General features: G+C 39.5%; 1 protein-coding gene across 1 annotated transcript; it reads left to right on the top strand.

Annotated features, from left to right (window-relative positions):
• The first annotated feature begins 6,244 nt into the window (after positions 1 to 6,244).
• LOC111866500 lies at positions 6,245 to 21,328 on the top strand. Its single transcript, XM_023855495.1, has 6 exons — positions 6,245 to 6,330; positions 9,941 to 10,044; positions 11,356 to 11,563; positions 13,084 to 13,169; positions 14,817 to 14,958; positions 18,748 to 21,328. The coding sequence occupies exons 2-6, from the start codon at positions 9,967 to 9,969 to the stop codon at positions 18,897 to 18,899; spliced, it is 666 nt and encodes a 221-aa protein (XP_023711263.1). The 5' UTR covers positions 6,245 to 6,330; positions 9,941 to 9,966; the 3' UTR covers positions 18,900 to 21,328.
• The last annotated feature ends 627 nt before the right edge of the window (positions 21,329 to 21,955 follow it).

Consider the following 21,955-nt stretch of genomic DNA (forward strand, 5'->3'; position numbering starts at 1 on the left):
ACATACATGGAATACTTCTATTTAGGGAAGCTGAAGGTGGGTAAACTTGAAAGAAAATTCTGTTTCCATCAGAGATACATACCGTATACATATACACATACACACACCAGACAATGGATAGAGTCTAAAATAAGCCTAATAGTTCTGTACAAAACTAAAATATTGCTTGTGGTTCTGTATGAGTATCAAAATTTGTCTCTGACATTAAGGGAGGAAAATAGACTAAGGGTGTTTGAGAACAGGGTGTTGAGAATATTTGGACCGAAGAGAGATGAATTGACAGGAGTTTGGAGAAAACTGCATAACGAGGAGCTTCATAATTTGTACTCTTCTCCAAGTATAATTACAATGATCAAGTCAAGAAAGATGAGATGGGCAGGGCATGTAGCACAAATTGGGGAAGAGGAATGCGTATAGGATATTGGTGGGAAAGCCAGAAGGAAAGAGACCACTGGGAAGACCTAGGTGTAGGTGGGTGAACAATATTAAAATGAATCTTAGAGAGATAAGATGGTATGGTATGGATTGGATAGATCTGGCTCAGGATAGGGAATAGTTGAATGGTAGATATAGAAGAAATACGTGTTTAACTGTAGGGTAGCGATTAGGGGGGGGGCGGAGCGGCTAACTTGAAGGACTATGCAAAGATTAACACACCAGTATCCTGTGATTAAGAACTCAAGCTCGAGCGACAGTCGTGGCAGCTGTACGTCGGCGGACGGCTACACTGTGTTATAATGTCGCTGTGGATTTTGGCTTCGTGGTGTATTCCTACAGGTCATCTTATCTGCATTTATGACAAGACAAATAACCTAACTGGTTTTTGGAGTATAATATAGTTTTGTTATTCTTCATTATAATTAGATTTTGAACTAATAATTTAACGGCAGTTCTGTAACTTTCTGACATGCAATGATGGCATGAAATGCACTGTTAAAGACACTACGCCGGGTGAAGTTCTCATTTCATTAGTTTTAGGCTGGACCCACGCCGTCGGTGAACGGACATGAAATATACGGACATGAGGAAAAGAAATTCGGCATCCTCACAGACGACATTTTCACTTCCATGTTTCGTCAATTTTCTGTCATTCTAGTGAACACATTCTACCCAGATATAAAATGATTACATAGATGAAATTTATATAACTCTGTTTTCACATCAAAGACAAAACAAGAAGTTATGGGAAGATAATCGCATACTTTCCTTTGATAAAAGGCAGATCGTGTAGAAAACGACGCTTCTAGCAATCTTTGTATTATTACTTGTGTATTCGTTGCCGCGGTAAGGTCTCTTACCGGGCCATTGCTTAGTAACGAAAGGAGGATACATAGACTGAAGAGAGGGATTTATGAAGTATATTGTTGAGATGGGTGCCATGATATATAGACCAAGTTAAAAAAAATGGTTCAGGTATTCAGAAATTGCCAGGGGGAGACCTACCGACACACAGACGTATGATAGAGTATGGTGATCTCATAAACCTTATTTTAGTCTTTAAAAAAAGGAGAGTAGGTTAAAAGGGCGGAGAAAATGGANACTTCAAAGTCTCCAATGTAATCCATTGTAAACAAAATTATTCAAGTGGCCTATCAGATTGAAAATTTGAAGTATTTATAGACACGGGGCTGGCTGTTTTCATGACAATCCGAAAAAAAACCCCGACTGGAATGGATAACGTTGTGTTTGACTTTCGGGATACCTTAAGTACGCAGCACGGTTAGAAATATGTTCGAGATTTTCACGTCCGTCTGACCACGCGTTGATCTCTCTCCTTTGCATTCTGCACGTCAGTTACACGTCTCCGCACAGACGCGCAAAAGGACAAAAAATTGCTTGTTTGGCCTTAACCTTAGTTGAAGGACACTTGCTGTGGATCGATTTCACACCTGCGCAGTACTCTCTTGTAAACAAAACTGCGTCATGAACCGATGCTCCGGTTTCCCGGAATGCCGCACCCGGAAAACTGATTCCATTGTTGTGAAGAGGCAGGACAACAAATATACTTGTAACTAAATTCACAATAAAAATCAAAGTAATTGAAAAGCATGAAACATTAACATTAATGTCTCAATTATTGTCACAATTAATTTTAGAGAATTGTTTATTGTTATTTCATAATTATTTTTGTCAATGTTTCTTCTTTAATGAATTACCATTCGCCATGAATATGCATTTTACTGTGTGCCCATTGGCCGATTTCCATGAAAGTGGATATGATGGCCCTACTTGTTATATTCTTTTCTTAAACATTAAAATAAGGACGCACTTGCTATGTAATGAGAAGCGGAAGGAACATTATTCTCCTTTCTGCATACGACTATGAAATAACTTATGCTTATGAATTGTTTAAATTTATATGAACCTCTTTGATGTAATTTTTAAAATAAAATGAGAAGTTTATTGTTCAAGTCTGTCTATCCATGGCTATACAGTCTTTTGTTAGACCTAGGGTGCATTTTATTTCCTTAATACTTTACACAGTCGGTAGGACTCTTTGGATGGGTGATAAGCCCGTCAGAATGTTACTACCTACATACAGATTAACACAAACACAGAATAAACGCACACAGACATCCATGCCTTGAGTGGGATTCGAACTCACGAGCCCATAATTCGAGCGGGTGAAGACAGTTCATGACTTAGCGCGGTCACTGCGATCGGCACGTGTGACATTCTGTATCACAAAATATAATAAATATGCTTGAAAACTGCTTATGAAATATTATTATTTACGTTTAAAACTACTGACATAGTGAATGTTTTATTTTCTGAAGAGCAGGCAGTCGGGTATAGCGACTGGCTACGGGTTGAACCGCCGGGGGGAAGTAATCCGAACGGCGGTAGAAACAAACTTTTTCTTCTTCACGACGGCCCTACCGATTCCGCAGCCCATCCAGCCTCCTATTCCCCGGGGATAGAGCGGCCGGAACCTGAAGCTAACCGCTCATCTCCAACTAGTGCTGAGGTCAAGAATATGTGGATCTATACATCCACTCTTCACTTCTCTTTCATGGTGTAGTGCTTAATTAGTTAAGCACGGAGACAGCATTTTATTTCAAGGCAGTAGCGTAGTTGGTTGAGGCACTATGCTACAAGTTGGAAGGTCGCGGGTTCAAGTCCCGATGAGGTCATTGGATTTTTTTTCAAATATACTTCCAGCCTCATTGTGGCCCTGGGGTCGACTCAGCCTCCAACAGAAATGAGTACCAGGAATATTCTTTGAATATTCTTGGGGGTAAAGGACGGCTTGAGCGTAAGGCTGACAATCTTGCCGTCATCTATGAGCCGATTGTCTAGAAAATGTGAAAACCTCAACATCTCACAATCCTATGGGCCTTCACGGGGATAGCTTTACTTACTTTTTACATACAATTATTTTTATGTTTTGGGCTTCCTGCAGAACTAAAGTTACGATGAAATTAACTGCAATTAAGTTTCTTCGATCGATTTGCTTTTCTGAAATAAAATAAACACTAGACATTTCGGTAGCTGTAGCCGGTTCTATCATCAATGTGTTTATCAGCTTGTGTGGATATATGAATGCATGAATTCATGCATGGGTGGGTACATGCTTAGGCCACATACGAAGCATATCCGCACACACAAACACACATACGGATGCAGCATACCTCGGCTATTTGGGTGGATTTTAAAATCAATCCCTGACAGCAGACAGCCTAAGATCATGTTCTTCGTTTTATGCATCGAAGTGGCTGATTGCCCGAGAAAATTTCACTAATTCTCATTTAGTTGCTATTGAGTACAATGAACACAAAAGAAAACAAATCAGCGTTTACTTTTTGATAATTACAACATGATTCTTAGTTGATTGAGGCACTATGTTACAAACCGGAAGGTCGGAGGTTCGAGTACCAATGAGGTGGATTTTTTTTAATTTACCTAATCCTTCCAGCCGCACTATAGCCCTGGGGTCGACTCAGCCTCTACCAGAAATGAGTACCAGGAATCTTCGTGAAGGGGGGAGGAGGAAGGACGGCCGGCGCATGAGGATGACAACCTCACCGCCATCCGTGATCCGACTGTGTGGAGAAAATTTGGGAGCCTCGACGTCTCACAACCCTATGGGCCTTCACGGCCTGTTACACGGATAGCTTTACCTTTACCTCGTCTAAGATCTTAAAAGGTAAATAAAACTAAAGATACTCCTGTGTTTCTCTAACTAAGCACTACTCCATGAAGACGTATGGGGAGAGTGGTTGTATATATCCACGTTTTCTTCACCTCGGCGGTACTTGGAGGTGAGTGGTCAGTTTCACTCTCCGGCTGTTTTACCCCCCGAGGAACAACCCCCGGTACCCATTGGATAGAAGGCTGGGTAAGCTCCAGAGCCAGTCGGAACAACATGGAGGAGAGGAAATTCTTGAACTTATAGGTACTCGAACTCTGACCCCTCTGTCATCCAGCCCGTAGCCAGTCGCTATACCGACTGCGCTATCCCGGGACCTCTTCTAAGATGGAATCATTGTACAATTCAATTAGAATATCAGGAGCGTGTTTCAGTTTTCTCTTTTACCAGTAATCCAGACATCATTACTAACAACGTGGAAAAATTTCCTGTTGAGATGCTGATGGCCAATCATATGACCAGAAAACCCTCTGCCTTTCATGGGACTTGAAGGTTCATTTCTGTACTTACAAGAGCCCGGCAATAAATCGTGTCTTAAGCCAGCTGGATCCAGACTTTAACCCTATTTCTTCAAGAACTATTTTAACATTACATCCCCACACTATTCCGTTTGATTTATCCTCCAAAAATTCCATTTGTACTTTTCATTTGCCTATGTATGCTACAATACTATTAGGGATGGAATTTCTGGTGTCATTTTCTTTATTAACCCGCTATTTTCTCGCTAATCCAAATACTCTCAGAACTTTACTACATACGCATAGACCTTCAAGAACATCTGCGCAATTTTCATCTCGCTTCTAACAGAAAACTTCAAACGTCAGATTTAAGAGACACGATTTCAAACAGCGAACCGCTGTCATGTATTGTCACGGGTGCAATGCAGAGCGCCAGAGGGCCGCAACTTCTCCGACTTTTGTGTTAAGCATGTAGTCTATACAAAGAACTGCAGGCTGCGCAACGAGTTGACCGTCGGTCGGTCTTGAGTGTCGGTTCGATGGGATGTAAGGTCTCGAAAATAAGAAGAGTGAAATTAATGTTTAATAAAATATTAAACTGTACACAATTCTCAGTAGTATAGAGATTTGGATATATTGTATGATGGACTATAGAGATAAAGGGGTTCGATTGGTGGCAGGGGCAAGGTATTTTTGTTTTCTCCACAGCATCCAGGGTCTAGGACCCACTCAGCCTCCTATCCATTGGGCGTGGTATTCATTCCCCGGGGACACAGATGCTGGGGCGTGAAGCTGACCATTCACATTCATCTAGTGCGAAGGTTAAGAATGAATGGAAATATGCATCCACTTTTCCGTATGTGTTTATGGAGTGGTGCTTACTCCAAAATGGGAGTAAATTTCATCATCGTATTTCCTGTTATATAGAGTCACGGCGCCTAAGTCGGTATAGCGACTAGGCTACGGGCTGGACGACCAAGGAGTCGGGGTTCAATTCCCATAAGTTAGGAAATATCTCCTCCATAACGTCCGGATCGGCAGACAATGGGTAATGCTGCCTGTCTCCCCAAGGTTAAGGTGGCAGGGGTTTGAAGCTAACCACACCTCCATCTACTGTCGCGGATAAGAATGGTAGAATTACACGTCAACTTCCCCACGTGTCTTCATGGCGTGGTGTTAAATTAATTAAGGGCAGGTGTAAATTTACATTTTTTTTTCTTTCCTTTCGCGCTACAGCCCCAATTTGGACCTTGGCCTGCCTCCATGAAACTCTCCGTTTCATTTCAGTTTAGTAGAATGGAGATTTTCGTCGCATTGTCTGGAAATTCGTATTATTGATTATGGCGAAATTTTGAGAAAGTTAATTCGTTTTTAACTAAAGAGGGCGCGTGATACTGCCGCCTTTGGGTCGGGATTTATCGTCGCCTTGGGCGGTATTTGAGCTTGTGCTGGCCCTACCCAGCAGCATTTAAGATTCTGGGGCCCTGATTTGTGTGAATGGTACCGCGGGTTGTATCTCGGGGATGCTCGGAAGAGAAGTCGCCTCCCCCTCTCAGCGAAGATGGTCTGTCCGTTCGGCGTATTGATTGCTGAGCCTGGAATGACGCAGATGTCCAGGGCTCCGCTGTGACAAGGAAGACGGCCTCCAGGACAGACGTGTGTCCAGGTTCCGTCCTGCAGGGGTGAAGGCAGCTCTGTTACAGCACCCCCATAGTTCTTCAGGTAAGATTACTGTTAACTACTGCGCTAACTGGCATATGTAAACTGGTTCTTTACTGCAGTCCTGCTTCCCTTGGTATCACTGATGTGGATAGGACATACGAAAACTGCACAGGAAATCAATATAATATTTTACAGTGATATCACTATTATTATCATAATCATCTCTACGGACTATTTTCGCTTTATATTATATGATGCCAAAATTATTTAACACGTAATCTTTCTCTTTTGTGTTTTCTTTTCCGTTTCAGTCTACTTTCCTAAAGCGGTCTTATGCAATCTCAATCCTGTCTTTGTCTGTGAATCCCCCCCCCCCACATATCAACTTTTGAATGCCTCAACTAATCTTTAAGAATTTCGATAGTTATCAACATGGCACCTCAGTCCATACCAAGGGCGCACTTCCTAAATCTTTCCCAGCAATTTGTGTGTCTGTTTGAATATCCCTCCTATTGTTGTAAGGCAATGACTCAGCTAAATGTGTTCCCCCATTCGGTGCTATACAACGGCTCCATAAACACATTCCCGATTCAACGAATACAGGCAACAATATAAGAACTGTTGGACGCTGTATTTTCTATGCGGTCCGTGTCTTATTAAAGGTAATTCTTTGGGTCTGTATGTAAATCCTAAAAATATAAGGGGCTTAAACTTGGCGGTGGTCAAGCTTATGACCGTTCAAGTGACTAAGCTGCCGTTGTAGCATAAGACAGTAAGACAACAATATAAGAACTGTTGGACGCTCTATTTTCTATGCGGTCCGTGTCTTATTAAAGGTAATTCTTTGGGTCTGTATGTAAATCCTAAAAATATAAGGGGCTTAAACTTGGCGGTGGTCAAGCTTATGACCGTTCAAGTGACTAAGCTGCCGTTGTAGCATAAGACAGTAAGATAGGCATGATCTAATCTGTAGAACCTGTACTAACAGAGGACTTGTGTGTAGTGCAGAATGAAGACTTTTCAATAACATGTTATATGTGCGAAATATACACTTGACGAATAGCCAAGGGTATTCATTACAGCTTATCGTCAGAGAGGATGTTACGTAAGGACTATTACCGCAAGAGTTTAGTTGAAGAAAAATCTCGGGTCGTGGCTCTCAAGGGGCTGACGCCAAGACGAACTGACTGGCGGTAAACGGCCAGTCGTGAAATAACCTTAACTTTGATTTCGACTTGCAAATCCTCATATCGTTGCTGGGTAATAACTCAGCAAAGATTTTCCAGCGGCAACCAAGAATTGTTGGAGGCTTTGTTTTCTATGCGGTCCGTGTAGCCTCAAAGGAAACTAAGCGATTAGTCCTTCTCGGAACTTCTTGTCTATATTATCAGGAGTGCCACAAGGCTCTCCAATGAGAGCGCTTCTATTTAATATTTTTTTTAGCGTAAGTTGAGTTAAATTTACCATTCAGACGGTCTTTTATGTGCAGACGATCTTAGAATGTTTCGTGAAATTAAGGCCTTGAAGGTAATACATTTTTATAATCAGATATACAGAGTGTCCCAGGAGGAAAGGTCAATACTCTGGAAGGTCATAGTAACGGTTATTCTAAGTAAGTGCATTTGTACGTGTGTCCTGTTCCGAACGGTTTCCGAGACAGAGCTATTTCACTGTACAGGGACGTCAAGATGCACTCAGGCGAGCAACACGCCATGTCCTCACACGAGTTGCGAAGTGCGTTGATGTTGACGGTGAGATTTTAGATAATGTATTGCACTAGGTAAACTGTACCAACTTTGTCACCTGAACAATAAATACCTGTATTATAAACAGGAAGTAATGTCTCTTTCTTATCACTAATTTTGCAACTGTACTGTAAAATAGCTCTATTTCGGAAACCGTTTGGAATAGGACACATGTAAATGCATGGCCTATAATATGATCTCCCAGAATACTGACCTTTCCTCCTGGGATATCCTGTATAATAAGTACAAAAGTGATGTGAAAACTTCACCGAACTAAGCATATATATATGAAACTCGAAACAAACTCCGTGATTTTAGTTCGCAAGCGAGCTATACCGACCGAGCGACTGTTGCTTGTTGGCGAAGTTAGTGCCATTTTTTAGCGGACTGAGGGTGTCGCGTGATCACCGCAACTAATCCCCACGGCCGTTAATTTCAGTTTTCTATACTGGAGCCGCCATTTCCTTGAAATAGCTCCTCAATTATCCTCACGAGGCTGAGAAGGACTCCAGTCCAGACTCACTACGTCTCAGAAAATCTGGTAGCGCCGGGAATCGAACCCTGACCTCTGGATCTGTAGCCAGGAACTCTGACCACTAAACCACAGAGGAGGCAATTTCTTTTATGGGCGAAACCACTCAATACATTTAAATTACTACCTTGACAATGCCACAATCACATGAGATGACTGTGTATAAGATCTTGGTGTTAATGTTAATTTTCATTTTCATAATGACAAAGTACGAACATACTCTCAGACACTAAATCTGTTGGGCCGTCTCCGTTGTACTACCCATTACTTTTCTTCTTTAAATTGTCTAGCAGTTGCACTTATTGCATTAACTAGGTTACAGCTACTCGCTGTACAGCTATGTATATATATACAAATATGGGGGTACGCGGTAGCGTAGTTGGTTTAGGCACTATGCTACAAGCCGGAAGGTCGCGGATTCGNGTAGCAGTTGCACTTATTTCATTAACTAGGTTACAGCTACTCGCTGTACAGCTATGTATGTATATATATACATATATACATATATGGGGGTACGCGGTAGCGTAGTTGGTTTAGGCACTATGCTACAAGCCGGAAGGTCGCGGATTCGAGTCCGTATGAGGTGGATTCTTTTTCAATTGACATAATCCTTCCAGCCGCACTAAAGCTCTGGGGTCGACTCAGCCTCTAACAGGAACGAGTACCAGGAATCTTCCTGGGGGCAAAGGGCGGCCGGCGCGTAAGGCTCACAATCTTACCGCCATCTATGAGCCGATTGTCTAGAAAATATGGGACCCTCGACATCTCACAATCTTATGGGCCTCCATGGCCTGTTACATGGATAGCTTTACCTTTATATATATTGTGGCGTGCCGCCAAAAAGCCGGGCGATAAGACGTCAATTGATAGGCAACGGCTGAATTAAGAATGTATACTTCAGTGGAAAAGAAATACCAGCAGACCGTTGCATACGAATAGCTTAAACAACAAATGCGTTTCCCCAGAAATGAAATGATATCCATGGAAACGAATACTACCAGTGGATAAAATGGAACCCTTGAACACGATGTTCACTCGTCAGTCTGAGTTCACGTTATAAAAGTTCATCTTCGGCGAGACCAGTCAGTTTTTAGTGTAGCTCAAACTAGAGCAGAAGCAAGGTCACATCCGACAAAGGGAACAAGAGACTTCACCGAGATTAGAGGCGCAAGTATTTGCGAGTGTAGAAGAGATTGTCAAATAAACGTCTTAGCCAAATTCGACACGCACGTGAATTTACTGGTTGCATCACATAGGCAACTTCTGACACCAGTTGTCACGTGTGTGTGTGTGTGTGTGTGTGTGGGTGGGGGGGTGGTGAATTTTCAGTGTTCTTAAAAATATGAAAAATGTGAAATATACGAGCATATGAAGCATCATTGGAATATTACAGGTTGACTGGCACTGGTGAGAATCAAAATGCCTATACTTCTCCAAACCTGCTGCTATGCATTCACATTGCGGCAAGGCACAATCCTAGTTGCTGTTATAGAGCTGGTGAGTTAAATTAACAGACAACATCAGAGGCAATTTTTTGACATTGTCTAGGGCCAGTCTTTATACTTGTTTATATTTTATACTGAAACTATTATATATGTGGAAGAGAATTGTTTATTTATTTCCAGTGCAAGACGTTCTAAGATTAAAGACACTTAATCCTAATGAAGTAACAAGAAACAACAGAAAAAAATGATAAACTGAACCAATAAGACACAAAATACAAAATATATTTTTGAGCTTTAAATTGTAATTTTGTATTCCAAGCCTTGTTCAGAGGGCTTTCAATTTCATACTTCGGCGAAAAACAAGTTTGGAAGGAGTGTACTCCATGATGTAATACACAAAAATAACAACAGTATTTTATGAAGTTTGTTAAGCTTACTTAAAAATGGGAATTATTAAATAGAAATTAGTGAGAATGTAACATACTGAATGAAAGCACTGGAAGCGTTCATTGGACGCATGGAAAAGTCCATTTATGGAGTTATGTAAACTAGTTTTCTTTTTGGATCAATATACATGAAAACTGGAAATGTCCTACAACTTTTGTTGGAAGCTTCCCATATCAAATTTCAGTAAAATCTGTGAAACAGTTTACAGGATATAGGAAAAGACCATTTATGGTCTTCTTATCATGGATTAATAAATCTGAAAATCAGAATTTCCCAACAACTTTTAGTAAAGTCTCCCACATCAAAAATAAGGAAAGACTGTCAAATAACTTAGGTGCCAATACTAGGTCACAAACAGACTGACAGTGGGTCATATATGATCTCCACATTAGGCCACCTTTTTCCCTTACAGGAAATATGTACACATTTAAAAGGCACTGCTGAGTTTTAAGTAGCTCTCTATCTTTTCTGACTCAATGATCCAGTAAAATTTTTCTGGAAAGAGAGGAACCCCATCTGCATTACACTGTGCAGCTACAATATTGCAGGGGTGACTTGACTGTACCTAGGCCTTGAATCTGTGGGGGTCTTTCTGTTTTCAGGCAGTACAAATTTGATAGGAATATTACCAATGTTATTTTCATTTCTGTTTTCATGTATCCATTAATTTTTTTGGATACAAATTAATTTCAATAAAGTTTATGTGACTGTTGTTACCAGATGGTTTGTGCTGTGTCTTGCCTTGTATATCCCATCTTGGGGCTGGCTCAGGTGTCTGGAGATAGGGACTAGCTCTATCGATTGGGCCCAACTGAGTAGGTTTTACCAGAAGATGGAGACAGAATCCAGTCTCCAAAACGTTGTGTTTTATTACCAGCATCACAAACTTTTATATCTTATTTATTATTGTTACCAGCTTGTATCGGCCATTGGTCTGTTCCTGCTGCTCCTGGGATCGGCCCATGCACAGGAGATAGCAGCCATGTTAGAAGCAGATATTGCAGAGAACCGTGGTGTGAGGCCATATCATCCCCACTCTGAGGATGCTTCAGTTGATGCCCTGCCACCATTCTACTACAGCAACAACGAAATCCGCCTGCACAAGGGTCAATACTTGGCATTAGGTCAGAGATGTAGCAATACTGCTTCAGGATTAATTCTCTAATACAGTAATCTTGCATATGAAACATAAGTAAGTCATTAATGATTACTGAATACATCTAGCTCAACTGGCATAGTTGTATGTGCCTATAAAAAAGTTACAATAACAAACTTACATAATTTAACTTTAACCAATGGCTTAAATTCTCCTACTCAAAATACCTGGTAAACTGAATTATGGATCTGAAAATAAATCCTTTGAATTTATAGAGCAACTTCCATTCTTGCAAGCTACATCTATAGTCAACTGTAAACTACATGTAATTTCATCTGGTCATGTTTGACAGTCATTAAAATATTACAAACATTAGAACGGACAGATGTCCAGCAATCATCAAAATAAGAAAATGAGTTAAAATTAAAGGAACCCTTGTCATTGATAGTGGCTATTCTTCCCCACCAGAGAGAACGGTTACACTGCTGGATAGGGACCGGTGGCAGGTCCTTGTGAACACAATAACTAACGTTTTGGCTCCATGGAAGTTGAGAAATTTTTGACTGGCTGGGTGCCTATCAGGTTCACAAGAAGATTGTGCTATGTGGAATTAGTTAACGGAAGTTATATACATTATGAAGATCTGTCACCACAGCAAATTTCTAGGACCCCATATTAAGAGAAGTAGATGTTGTTGTCATCTCAGATTGCATGGTTTATGTACTAGTATTATTATTATGAGTAGAAAATTAAAATGTAAAAGATGAGGTTTCATGAAAATCCATTAGTTTATTCAGTAAGTACAACAGGGATGAAGTGGGGCATTAGTATATGGACGCACCATCTTTCATCCTCCTTCCCTTATAATACAAGAAAAGATGATTTTGATCTATATCACTGAATTATCATCTTGATGTTATGCCTGATATTAGAAACAATAAAAACATTTCCGGTAAAAGTCATAAACTTCAAAAGTTAAAACATCTCTGAACATAACTGTCTTTTGGGATGTGACACAATAAAGTCTGGTAGAAGTTCATCGATATTTTCGATTGACATGCTGACTTCATCATCAGGACAGACAAGGGTCAGTCTTCTGTTCTGAAGATGGAAGCAGCACGTTTCTCAGAAATATCAGTAAACTCTCCAGTAAATGTTCCTCCAAAATGTCAGTAAATTTATATCAGACTGCATGGGCATCACACCCCAAAAGACAGGTATCTTTATAGTTATAATATGAGAACCTCAAATCACACAAAATAATTTTTATTAAGCATACTGTTTTGGTATGATGGCTGTATCTTATAAAATTCAGTATGAAAGACCAATATTTTTGGTCTTTTCTTCAGATTCTGGCATTAGCTATTCCCAGATTCATTCTAAATATCAGTTTTATAAGAATGCTTAGTGCATTTTCTTTATGAGAAATTACCCATACCTTTATTTTACTAAGCCAGAAAAAGCACATTAGCAGGTTACATTTCCTACTTAGTCCTACAGGATTGTCAGAATATAATGTGAAAGTAACCATGCTGTTTTGTTTCACAGTGATGATTATGGCACTGTACATAGCCATTGCAATAGTGACAGTCCATCTCATCAGCTGCATGCTACTTCTATATGGCTCTATCATGGTAAGTACCATGCTTTCATTCTATCTTCACTATTCAATTTTAACTTCTTCTGGGTCACATGACATTGCAAACAAGAACTGCTCATAATTTATACTTTTTGCCCAGTATTTCAGGGCATCCATTACAAGTACATTTGCTCCCACATGCTGTTACAGCAAGCTTCCCACAGCACTGCAGCAGATTCTGAGGTTGCTATAACTGCTTATGGAAGTCTGTATTAGAGTGAGCTAATTAATGAGGATGAGATGGGTGGCACATAAAACCTGCATGGTGAACTTGAGAAATGAATTAAACAATTTAGTGAAAAATCCTTAAGGAAAGAAGCCACTTGGTCCACTCAGACTTAGATGGGGCAGTAACATTAAAATTGATCTTAAAGAAATAGGATAGGCCTATATGGATGTGGATGTGAAAAACCTCAGTCAGGACAGCTGATGCTCCAGCGAAGATTCACACTGAACACCTCGTTACAAGTCTGGAACATTAATGCTACACCAATCTGTTTGATCACATGTTTATCAAAATATGACATAAACTGAAATTTGGTCAGATCTTTCAGCAACATTATTGGAAGAACCTCATGTTTTGGAAACGAAATAGTGGCCGGTGATGTGACATGGGTCTTCCATTATAAACCAGAAATGAAGCACCAAAGTTTTCAATGGAAAGTTCCTTCATTCTTAAGATTGATCTAAGTGGAAATATCGAAACAAACAAGAAGTTCTGAAAAAAGTAACTGCCTACTTTTCTTTGATACAGCATGGACTGAATAGAAAACGGTGCCTCTAACAATACTTTGTTGTCATGGGAACGTGTTTATCAAGCCATTGCCTAGCAATGAAACGTCGGACACACTTTACCGAGCCTTTATCTAACAATGATACGTGGGATACACATATAGACTGAGACTGAGGGGAGGGATTTATGGAATATACACTGAAATGGGGTCAGTTGCCAGATATACACACCAAGTTTCATAAAGACTGGTTCAGGCATTCAAAATTTGATGGGGGGATACACAGACACACAGGATGAAGATCACATAAGATTACTTCAGGAAAGCAAGCTAAAAAGCCACTGGATCCTATAATGATGAAAGTGGCTTTCCCTAGCCCTTCCAGATAAATGCTGGGATAGTATCCTCCATTAGTCTATGGCTACTTCCTCCCAGATATGTGTACTTTTGCATTCCTTATTCATCATTCATTCTACCATTTGATGTCTGAGATGACAACACTGTAAAACCCTATACAAAAAAACTGTGGCAATAAAACATGTGAGCTTGCCAGTTAATGAAATAAAATAGGATGATCTAGTGGTAATGTGCTAGACTTGTGTTTGGAAAGTGCTCAAGTCAAATTTTGCCTGGGATGGTAGCTACCATGACTGAGGTCTTTCAGAGTTATTCTTAGACCCTCTGGACATATTCCAGGATATTACCTAGATGAGTCCATCACTGCTTCCTTCTAAATACTTTCCAAGCCATCATTCATTAACCATCCTACCATTTGATGGTACATAATCTGGCAACTGGCAGTATCATAAAAACCCACAAGCCATTAGATGCTGCACAGAAACATGTAAAATTATTCAATTGTCAGATTCCATTCAGTGAACATGTTTAACTATAACATCTCTTGTTTGCAGCATGTACGCCAGTGCCTCATGCCATGGATGAGTGTTGTGGTACTCAAAGTGGTGGTGGTGCTGTCTTCATTTTTCTTCTTTGTATTACTGGGCCGTGGGACAGCTGCCATCTTACTTGTCACCGTGCTATTCGTTCTCTTGCGTAAGTCACACCTCAAAATTAATTATTTTAATCTGATATAATTTCCAGCAATTTCTTATAATTCTACAAATAACATGTCTGCTATTTTATAATGAATGATCTGGGTAATCATGGTAATATATAAAGAATAGAGCATACAGTGGGTGCACGGGGTAGCGTAGTTGGTTGAGGCACTATGCTACAAACTGGAAGGTTGCGGGATCGAATCCAAATGAGGTGGATTTTCTCAAATTACCTAATCCTTCCAGCCAAACTATGGTCCTGGGGTCGACTCAGCCTTTAACAGAAATGACTACCAGGAATATTCCTGGGAGTAAAGGGTGGCCAGCGTGTAACGCTGAGAACCTCACCGCCATCTGTGAGCCGACTGTCTAGGAAATGTGGGAACCTCAACATCTCACAACCCTATGGGCCTTCACGGCCTGTTACAGAGATAGCTTTACCTTAGCTTTACTTTTACAGCATACAGTATAGGTTATACAATTTAAAAATTATCCATGCATGTTGTTCCCTTAATTTTGTCAGCTTTACAAAATGAGCTTTGTCATATACAGAGGTACTTGTAAATTAACTGTAGATCTCTCTCCCATTCTTCCTGTCTAAAATTTCTGACTTTCATGGCATCAAGACCAAACCTTCCCACCCTCCCTCATGCTGTACTCATGAACTTCTCATTTTATGAGAAGATTATGATTGATGCAAGATTAGACTTATTACCTTTTCTTGAACGCTCTGCACATATTAAGTCTCTATGAATGCAACATAACATTGTTATTTCATCATCCATTTCATCATTATATATGTATATACATGTGGCAGCATAGTAGGTTGAGGCGCTATGCTCCAAGCTGGAAGGTTGCGGGATCGAATCCCAATGAGGTTGATACTCAACAATAGAAGACATTGTTTTCTATGGCGTCCACCCATATGCTATATAACTCCGATTACAGGCATCTACAATTAGAATTGAGAAGTTGTTGTCACAGTTGAGGGAGTCAAAAGTTAAAAGTAATTGATAAGAATTAGCAAGAAAGGAATTAGACTGTAAAAGAAGATTTGATTTGAAGTTACAGTGGGACTGTTATAAATCTGTTGCCAGGATATGATTAATGGAGACTGAGAATCCTAGTGCATATAGAATGGTGAATTGTAAAGTGTACTGATCAGCGATAGTACTGTATTACCTGTAGTCTCGAGTTGTATGTACAAGGTGTCAATAAATCCAATCATCCAATCCAAAACCCAACTTGAAATATGACATTTCTGTTATAAGAGTACTATGTTTCACTTATTTCATTTTAAAGGATATTTTACTTAAGGACCTACATGAACATTTATGCATATTGTCACATGTATGAGTGTGACTCTCAATGGGGTTTTGGATAATTGGATTTATTGACTACTTACAGATGGTAACTGCAAGTATAACAGTCTCACTGAGCTATGCACTCCAAATAGCACTGTAACTACAGCACACATAAAGTCTTCTTAGTCTTCACTATCCATTTCCTGGTGACTGATCTTAACACTGTCTTCTGCTTATGTCCTTACCATTTGGCGAATATCCCTTAACTACCTGAACTGCATGAAATCTTCACTTAGTCCCACTTTTTAACATCTTGACATCATTCACTGTAGAAAACACCGTTTCCAACAGTTCCTCTATTGTTGCGTGTTGATTTGTTCCTGTGGAGGCGTGTTTGTTTGCAGGCGTTAAACAGCAACAGCTCTGGTGTTTTTGCTTATCTCGCAGGTACTGCCTAATAATGGCTCTACAAGCTACAAATATTTTCAATGCTTTGACATATTTTGATTCGTGTTATAGAACAATCGCCATGTGTCAATATCATTTATTTCAGCGTATTTCTTGCCTAACTTTCTAAACGGTTTTAATACATTTTTAGGTGTACCCCTCTAAGTGAAAAGGTAAAAAAGGTAAAGCTATCCATGTAACAGCCCATGGAGGCCCATAGGGTTGTGAGAGGTCGAGGCTCCCACATTTTCTAGACCATCGGCTCACAGATGGTGATGTTATCAGCCTTATGCACTGGCTGACTTTTACCACCCAGGAAGATTCCTGGTACTTATTTCTGTTAGAGGTTAAGTTGAACCCAGGACCAGAGTGCATCTGGGAGGATTTGGTCAGTTGAAGAATCCAGTGACCTCAATGGGAATTGAAGCTGCAACCTTCTAACTTGTAGGATAGTGCCTCAACCAACTATGCAACCGCTTGCCATGTAGCCTTCTATGTATTGATCTGAAAGTAAAACGTCTTGGATAAAAGTTACAAGGACTCATAAGGTATGTATGTATGCTGTGTCATATAACATTTGCATATTCCACACTGATTTTGAGAATAATCAGCGGTATAATAACAGCATTTATTTAGTAAATGATATCACAAGATCTGTCAAACTTCCTGCTATTGGTCTTCCATGCAGCTCTAGTCCACTGGACTTGAAGAACACTCCATATATCTAGAGAGCAGACAGACATTATATGAGTATATGATGTGAGCATGCATTTTTAACCCTACAAGTGCAAGTGTCAAGCGTCAGCAACTTTGAACTCTACTAAATGTGTTGCATCTAACTACAAGAGGCATATGTTTTTTCCTCTGCACCCGGCATTCTTGGAGAGTTTTTATTATTACCCATATAACAAAATTCTTAGAAAGTTTTTTATTATTGCCCATAAAAGAAGGGTAGCTATGACAACCGAAAATAGAAGTTTGCCACTGTAAGTACAGTATGTGTCAAAGTATGAAGTACTGAAACTTGCGCATCTTGAATGCGCATAGCGCGTTTGTCGGCGGGGTATAGTTTCATCCGCACGTGATCCCAGTAGTGAAAAGGCAGTTGTGTTGTGCAGTTGTTGCTGGAAATGGGTCTCTCAACAACAAAAAAAAAAGTATTCATTTTTTTTATTGCTAGTGGGATGGGACTAAGTCCCTTGTACTGCGGCCACTTCTGGCCTATTGTACCAGCGACCAGTGATAGGTGAGGGTGATTGTGGAGCAACTGGTGGAATGAAGATTGGCAGGGGAAACCAAAGTACTCGAAGAAAACCTGTCCCAGCGCCACTTAGTCCACCACAAATCCCACTTGACCAGACCCGGTATCGAACCTGAGCTGCCGTGGTGGGAAGCCAGCGACTAACCACTTGATCTATGGCGCGGCCAAAAAACGTATTCATAGTTGAATATTACTTCCGCTCATATGGAAGTGGTTGCCAGACAACTCGCTTCCTTCGTTTTGAGTGGCCAGATGTTATCGTCCAGAAACCGCTACATAGTACACGTGTGACAATATGGTGTGCCATCTCAGCACACAGTACATTAGGCCCCTATTTCATTGAGGATGAGCAAGGCAATGCTCTTACTGTCACCCAAGAACACTACATGGACATGGTGATCGAACCATTTCTTCAGGATTTGAGAAGGTTCTGTCATGCAAGGGGCCTTCACATGAATAGACAGTGGTATCAACAGGACGTCTTCATTTCAGTACTGTATATTTCGGCGCATACTGTATTAAAGCTAGCACTTTTATGGTTACTGCCTCCTCAATTCCATCTAAAACTTGCTGAATAGTTTTGCAGATTAAATATGCACACATGACCTCCCCATTATGTGTTAGATTTATGTACTTTATAAAAAATGCTTAAAAAAAGAGGTTCTCTCATTCCTCCAGCCACCCATTTCATTACTTTCTTTGCTTTTCACTACCAATGACACAGGCTACAATGCTTTGCCCCCCATGATATGATAGCCCCAATCTCTATGTCCAGGGCTATGCTTACTGCTAGTGGTGTTCAGCTATTACCGACAACTATTTGGAGATCAAGTTTCAAGCTGTTCATCACTAGTACAGCAAGACGCGAATAGCATCAAGGCTGGCTACCTTCAGTTTCCACCTACAGGAAAACCATCTGATGTCTAGTCTCTGCACCACAGTGGTTATGATAACAACCACAAATATCACATAAAGTACTACCACCAATAACCACCATCACCATACATGTCCATAATGTTTAATTCCTTGCTTATATCCCCTTATATTGATTGTCTGAAACATTTCTGAGGGTGCATCATTACTGAATAGTAACCAGATTGTCACATCTAGCTACAAAGTTACAAAATTTTATTTTCAATATCTGGTGGGAATCAAAATCACTATACCAGAGATCTATTCTGTAAGGCTATATATTAAAGATATGAGATACCCTCAGAAATGTTTTAGACACAATTTAGTGGGGGGTTTAAAATGTATATGCAGAGTACTAACTTCTGGGATGTGACACTGTGTTACCCCAGGAGGTAGTAATTCTTCACAGGCACTGTAGTGAGAACTTCAAATCCAACACAAACTACATGAATCACACGAAATATTTACAGCATTAATTCTTAAATTGACAGTGCAAATTTATACTGTGAAGAAGTGTAAAGATTTACATTGCAAAATAAGAACCTGAATTCTAACTTATGCAATTACAGAAATTAAATAACGATCCTTTTCTATGTTAGATTTTAGTTTGGTATAAATTGTAAGAAAAGCTAAAATTTGATCAATAGCTTATTTATTGCACATCAAGGTCACAAATAAAATGGTTAAAAAGACACCAGGACAATAATTTAAAGTTAATTAATTCCAAAATTATTCTGACACCAGCAAAAATGAAGAAACTTTGTAACAACAATTTAAATGACTTTTGATGTTCTCATAGCAGTGACTATAAAGATTTTGGTCTTCTGGTGTGTGACATCATGTAATTTGTTAGACACATACATACTAAAATTTTGCAGGAACCTGCTGCCTCCTTTTTATTGTAGAAGTACACCCTGAGGACGGAGGAAGCACGTTCCTGCAAAAATTCTGGTACCTCTTTGCCAAATGCCACGCACCACATCCCATAAGGCCATAATCTTAAAACTGTAGGCATATGCAATCCTACATAATGATACTGAAACTACTATGAAGTCTAGAGAAATCAACATTAAGTTTACTTAAAGTTATCCAATGACCAGTTCACCATTACAGAATTGCACCCCTTCTGTCTTTCTTTAAGCAACATCACCTCTGAAACCTGTTTAGACAATATAAAGTAAGACTAATTGGGAAAGATCAGTGAGTCACATCCATAGGGTAGCTCTTTAGTGTTTCCAGTACCCATGAATCTGACACATAACACGTTCCTGAGCCTATTTTGTACAGGCCAAGAAGGCAAAACTCAGTATTTCTGAATAGATAAATTAACTTCAAGAGCACTGCAAGACAAATCTGGTCAACTAATGAGTTGCAACTGTTATGCTAAGAAAACTATCCTGAAAATTCAAGTCACGCAGTGTCTGTCAGTGGCAGCTTTTACTTTTGGGATAGTGGGGATCATTCCACTAACCATCACTTGACATAATCTGTATATTTAATTCTTTAATAAGACAGTATTTATTGCAGCTGGCATAAGCCACTTTTTCTTTCCTGCATTTGTAACATCCAATGAACATCTTTAACCAAGCTGGTTTCTTGTTTCTTCTGAACCAACTGAAGGATGGAAATTAAATACAAGACATTTGTGAAAGGATCACCCTCTTTGATTCTCAAAATCAGTGATATTAAATTTGCTTTTGCAGCAATCTAAAGAACAAGCTCAAAACATAATAAAATTCTAGACAGAGATGATCTGGTCTGACAAACTGTCTCCCAGCCTAAACTGTAACTACTACAGGCAAAATTGTGAACTATGTTTTATATTCGAGGGTTGAATCCCTTAGCTACTTCTTCAGCTAAGAGCATGGGCACCTAAAACAATACGCAATTATTTCACTCTTTCCAATCTGTTTTATTTAATAGAATTAAGAAAATAATAAAGGAATAAGACATATTATAGGACACAAACACTTGATATAACATACTTGTAACACAAATTATTATTGGCAAAAAACACAATTATCAGGCAATGTATCAAATTCTGACACTGTAAATCACATATGCAAACAGATGGGTTTACCCACAAGCCTTCTTATATTAAGCTATGTGAGGGCACATGTCTGTTATTTGTTTAGTGGAAATGCGTTCATATAATGGCGAAATATTTTGAGTTCCGTATGCTAAAATGCTACAGCCCCTTTCTGTATAATGAATGAAATGCATGCTTTGTTAGAGGAGAAATTTAATTCATTCAGGTTTGAACAAAAATCAAAATTACGCCATTCAGGACCATGTCATTCTTAAGATTTTGTTGCTGTGAACAGTGGGAGTGAGAAACATGACGAAAAAGACAAAGATGATACTGCCTCATAAAAGATGAAAACGAAATCAACATCCAAATTCACTGTTCAACTTAGGTTGATCCAGGATATCTGAATGGTGGGCTCAAAACCAAAATAACACTCAGTATAATACTTGAGATATGAATGATCAGAAGATAAATAGTTAAAGTAGATAATGGATGTAAATGTTAAACATCTTTTGAGATGAATTTTGTATTTTACATTACAAAATAAAAAAATCGAGCTGACCTACTGACCACCTTCTAAATCTGTCATTATTTTTGACTACATAACTATAACATCATTTTATAAATAATTCATGTTTTTGTAAGGGATTCTTGATGTTGAGTCCAGTTTCTGATATGTTTTACCATTTTAATGTTTTTTCAAGGAATGGTTACTTCAGGAATATGAGCAAGTTCTCTGTTTATATTTTTTAAGATTTCTAACATATTATCACGTGTATGAGTGACTCTCAACAGGTTTTTTTAGATTGGATATTGTATTTATTGACCACTTTAACACACAATTCATATTTATACTTAATTATAGCACCATTGCTGATCTCCACACTTTACAAATCACCACAACATACAGACTAGTGTTCTCAGTCTGTTACAGTCTCCACCAGTCGTTTCCTGGTAACGGCTTCTAACAATGGCTATTTTTCTGCTTCCGGGCTCAAGACCTCTCTGAACGGCTGCTCCATTCCAAATGAGCAACTGACTG

This window comes from Cryptotermes secundus, unplaced genomic scaffold (assembly GCF_002891405.2).
Source record: "Cryptotermes secundus unplaced genomic scaffold, Csec_1.0 scaffold375, whole genome shotgun sequence".
Classification (NCBI taxonomy): Eukaryota; Metazoa; Arthropoda; class Insecta; order Blattodea; family Kalotermitidae; genus Cryptotermes; species Cryptotermes secundus.

What these genes read in the sequence shown, in the direction of transcription:
- LOC111866500 (XM_023855495.1), top strand. Translation starts at nt 9,967, where the DNA reads ATGCCTATACTTCTCCAAACCTGCTGCTATGCATTCACATTGCGGCAA. An exon ending in TAGTTGCTGTTATAGAGCTG is followed by an intron (nt 10,045 to 11,355) that starts GTGAGTTAAATT and finishes TATTGTTACCAG; the next exon opens with CTTGTATCGGCCATTGGTCT. An exon ending in CGTGCTATTCGTTCTCTTGC is followed by an intron (nt 14,959 to 18,747) that starts GTAAGTCACACC and finishes CTCTATGTCCAG; the next exon opens with GGCTATGCTTACTGCTAGTG.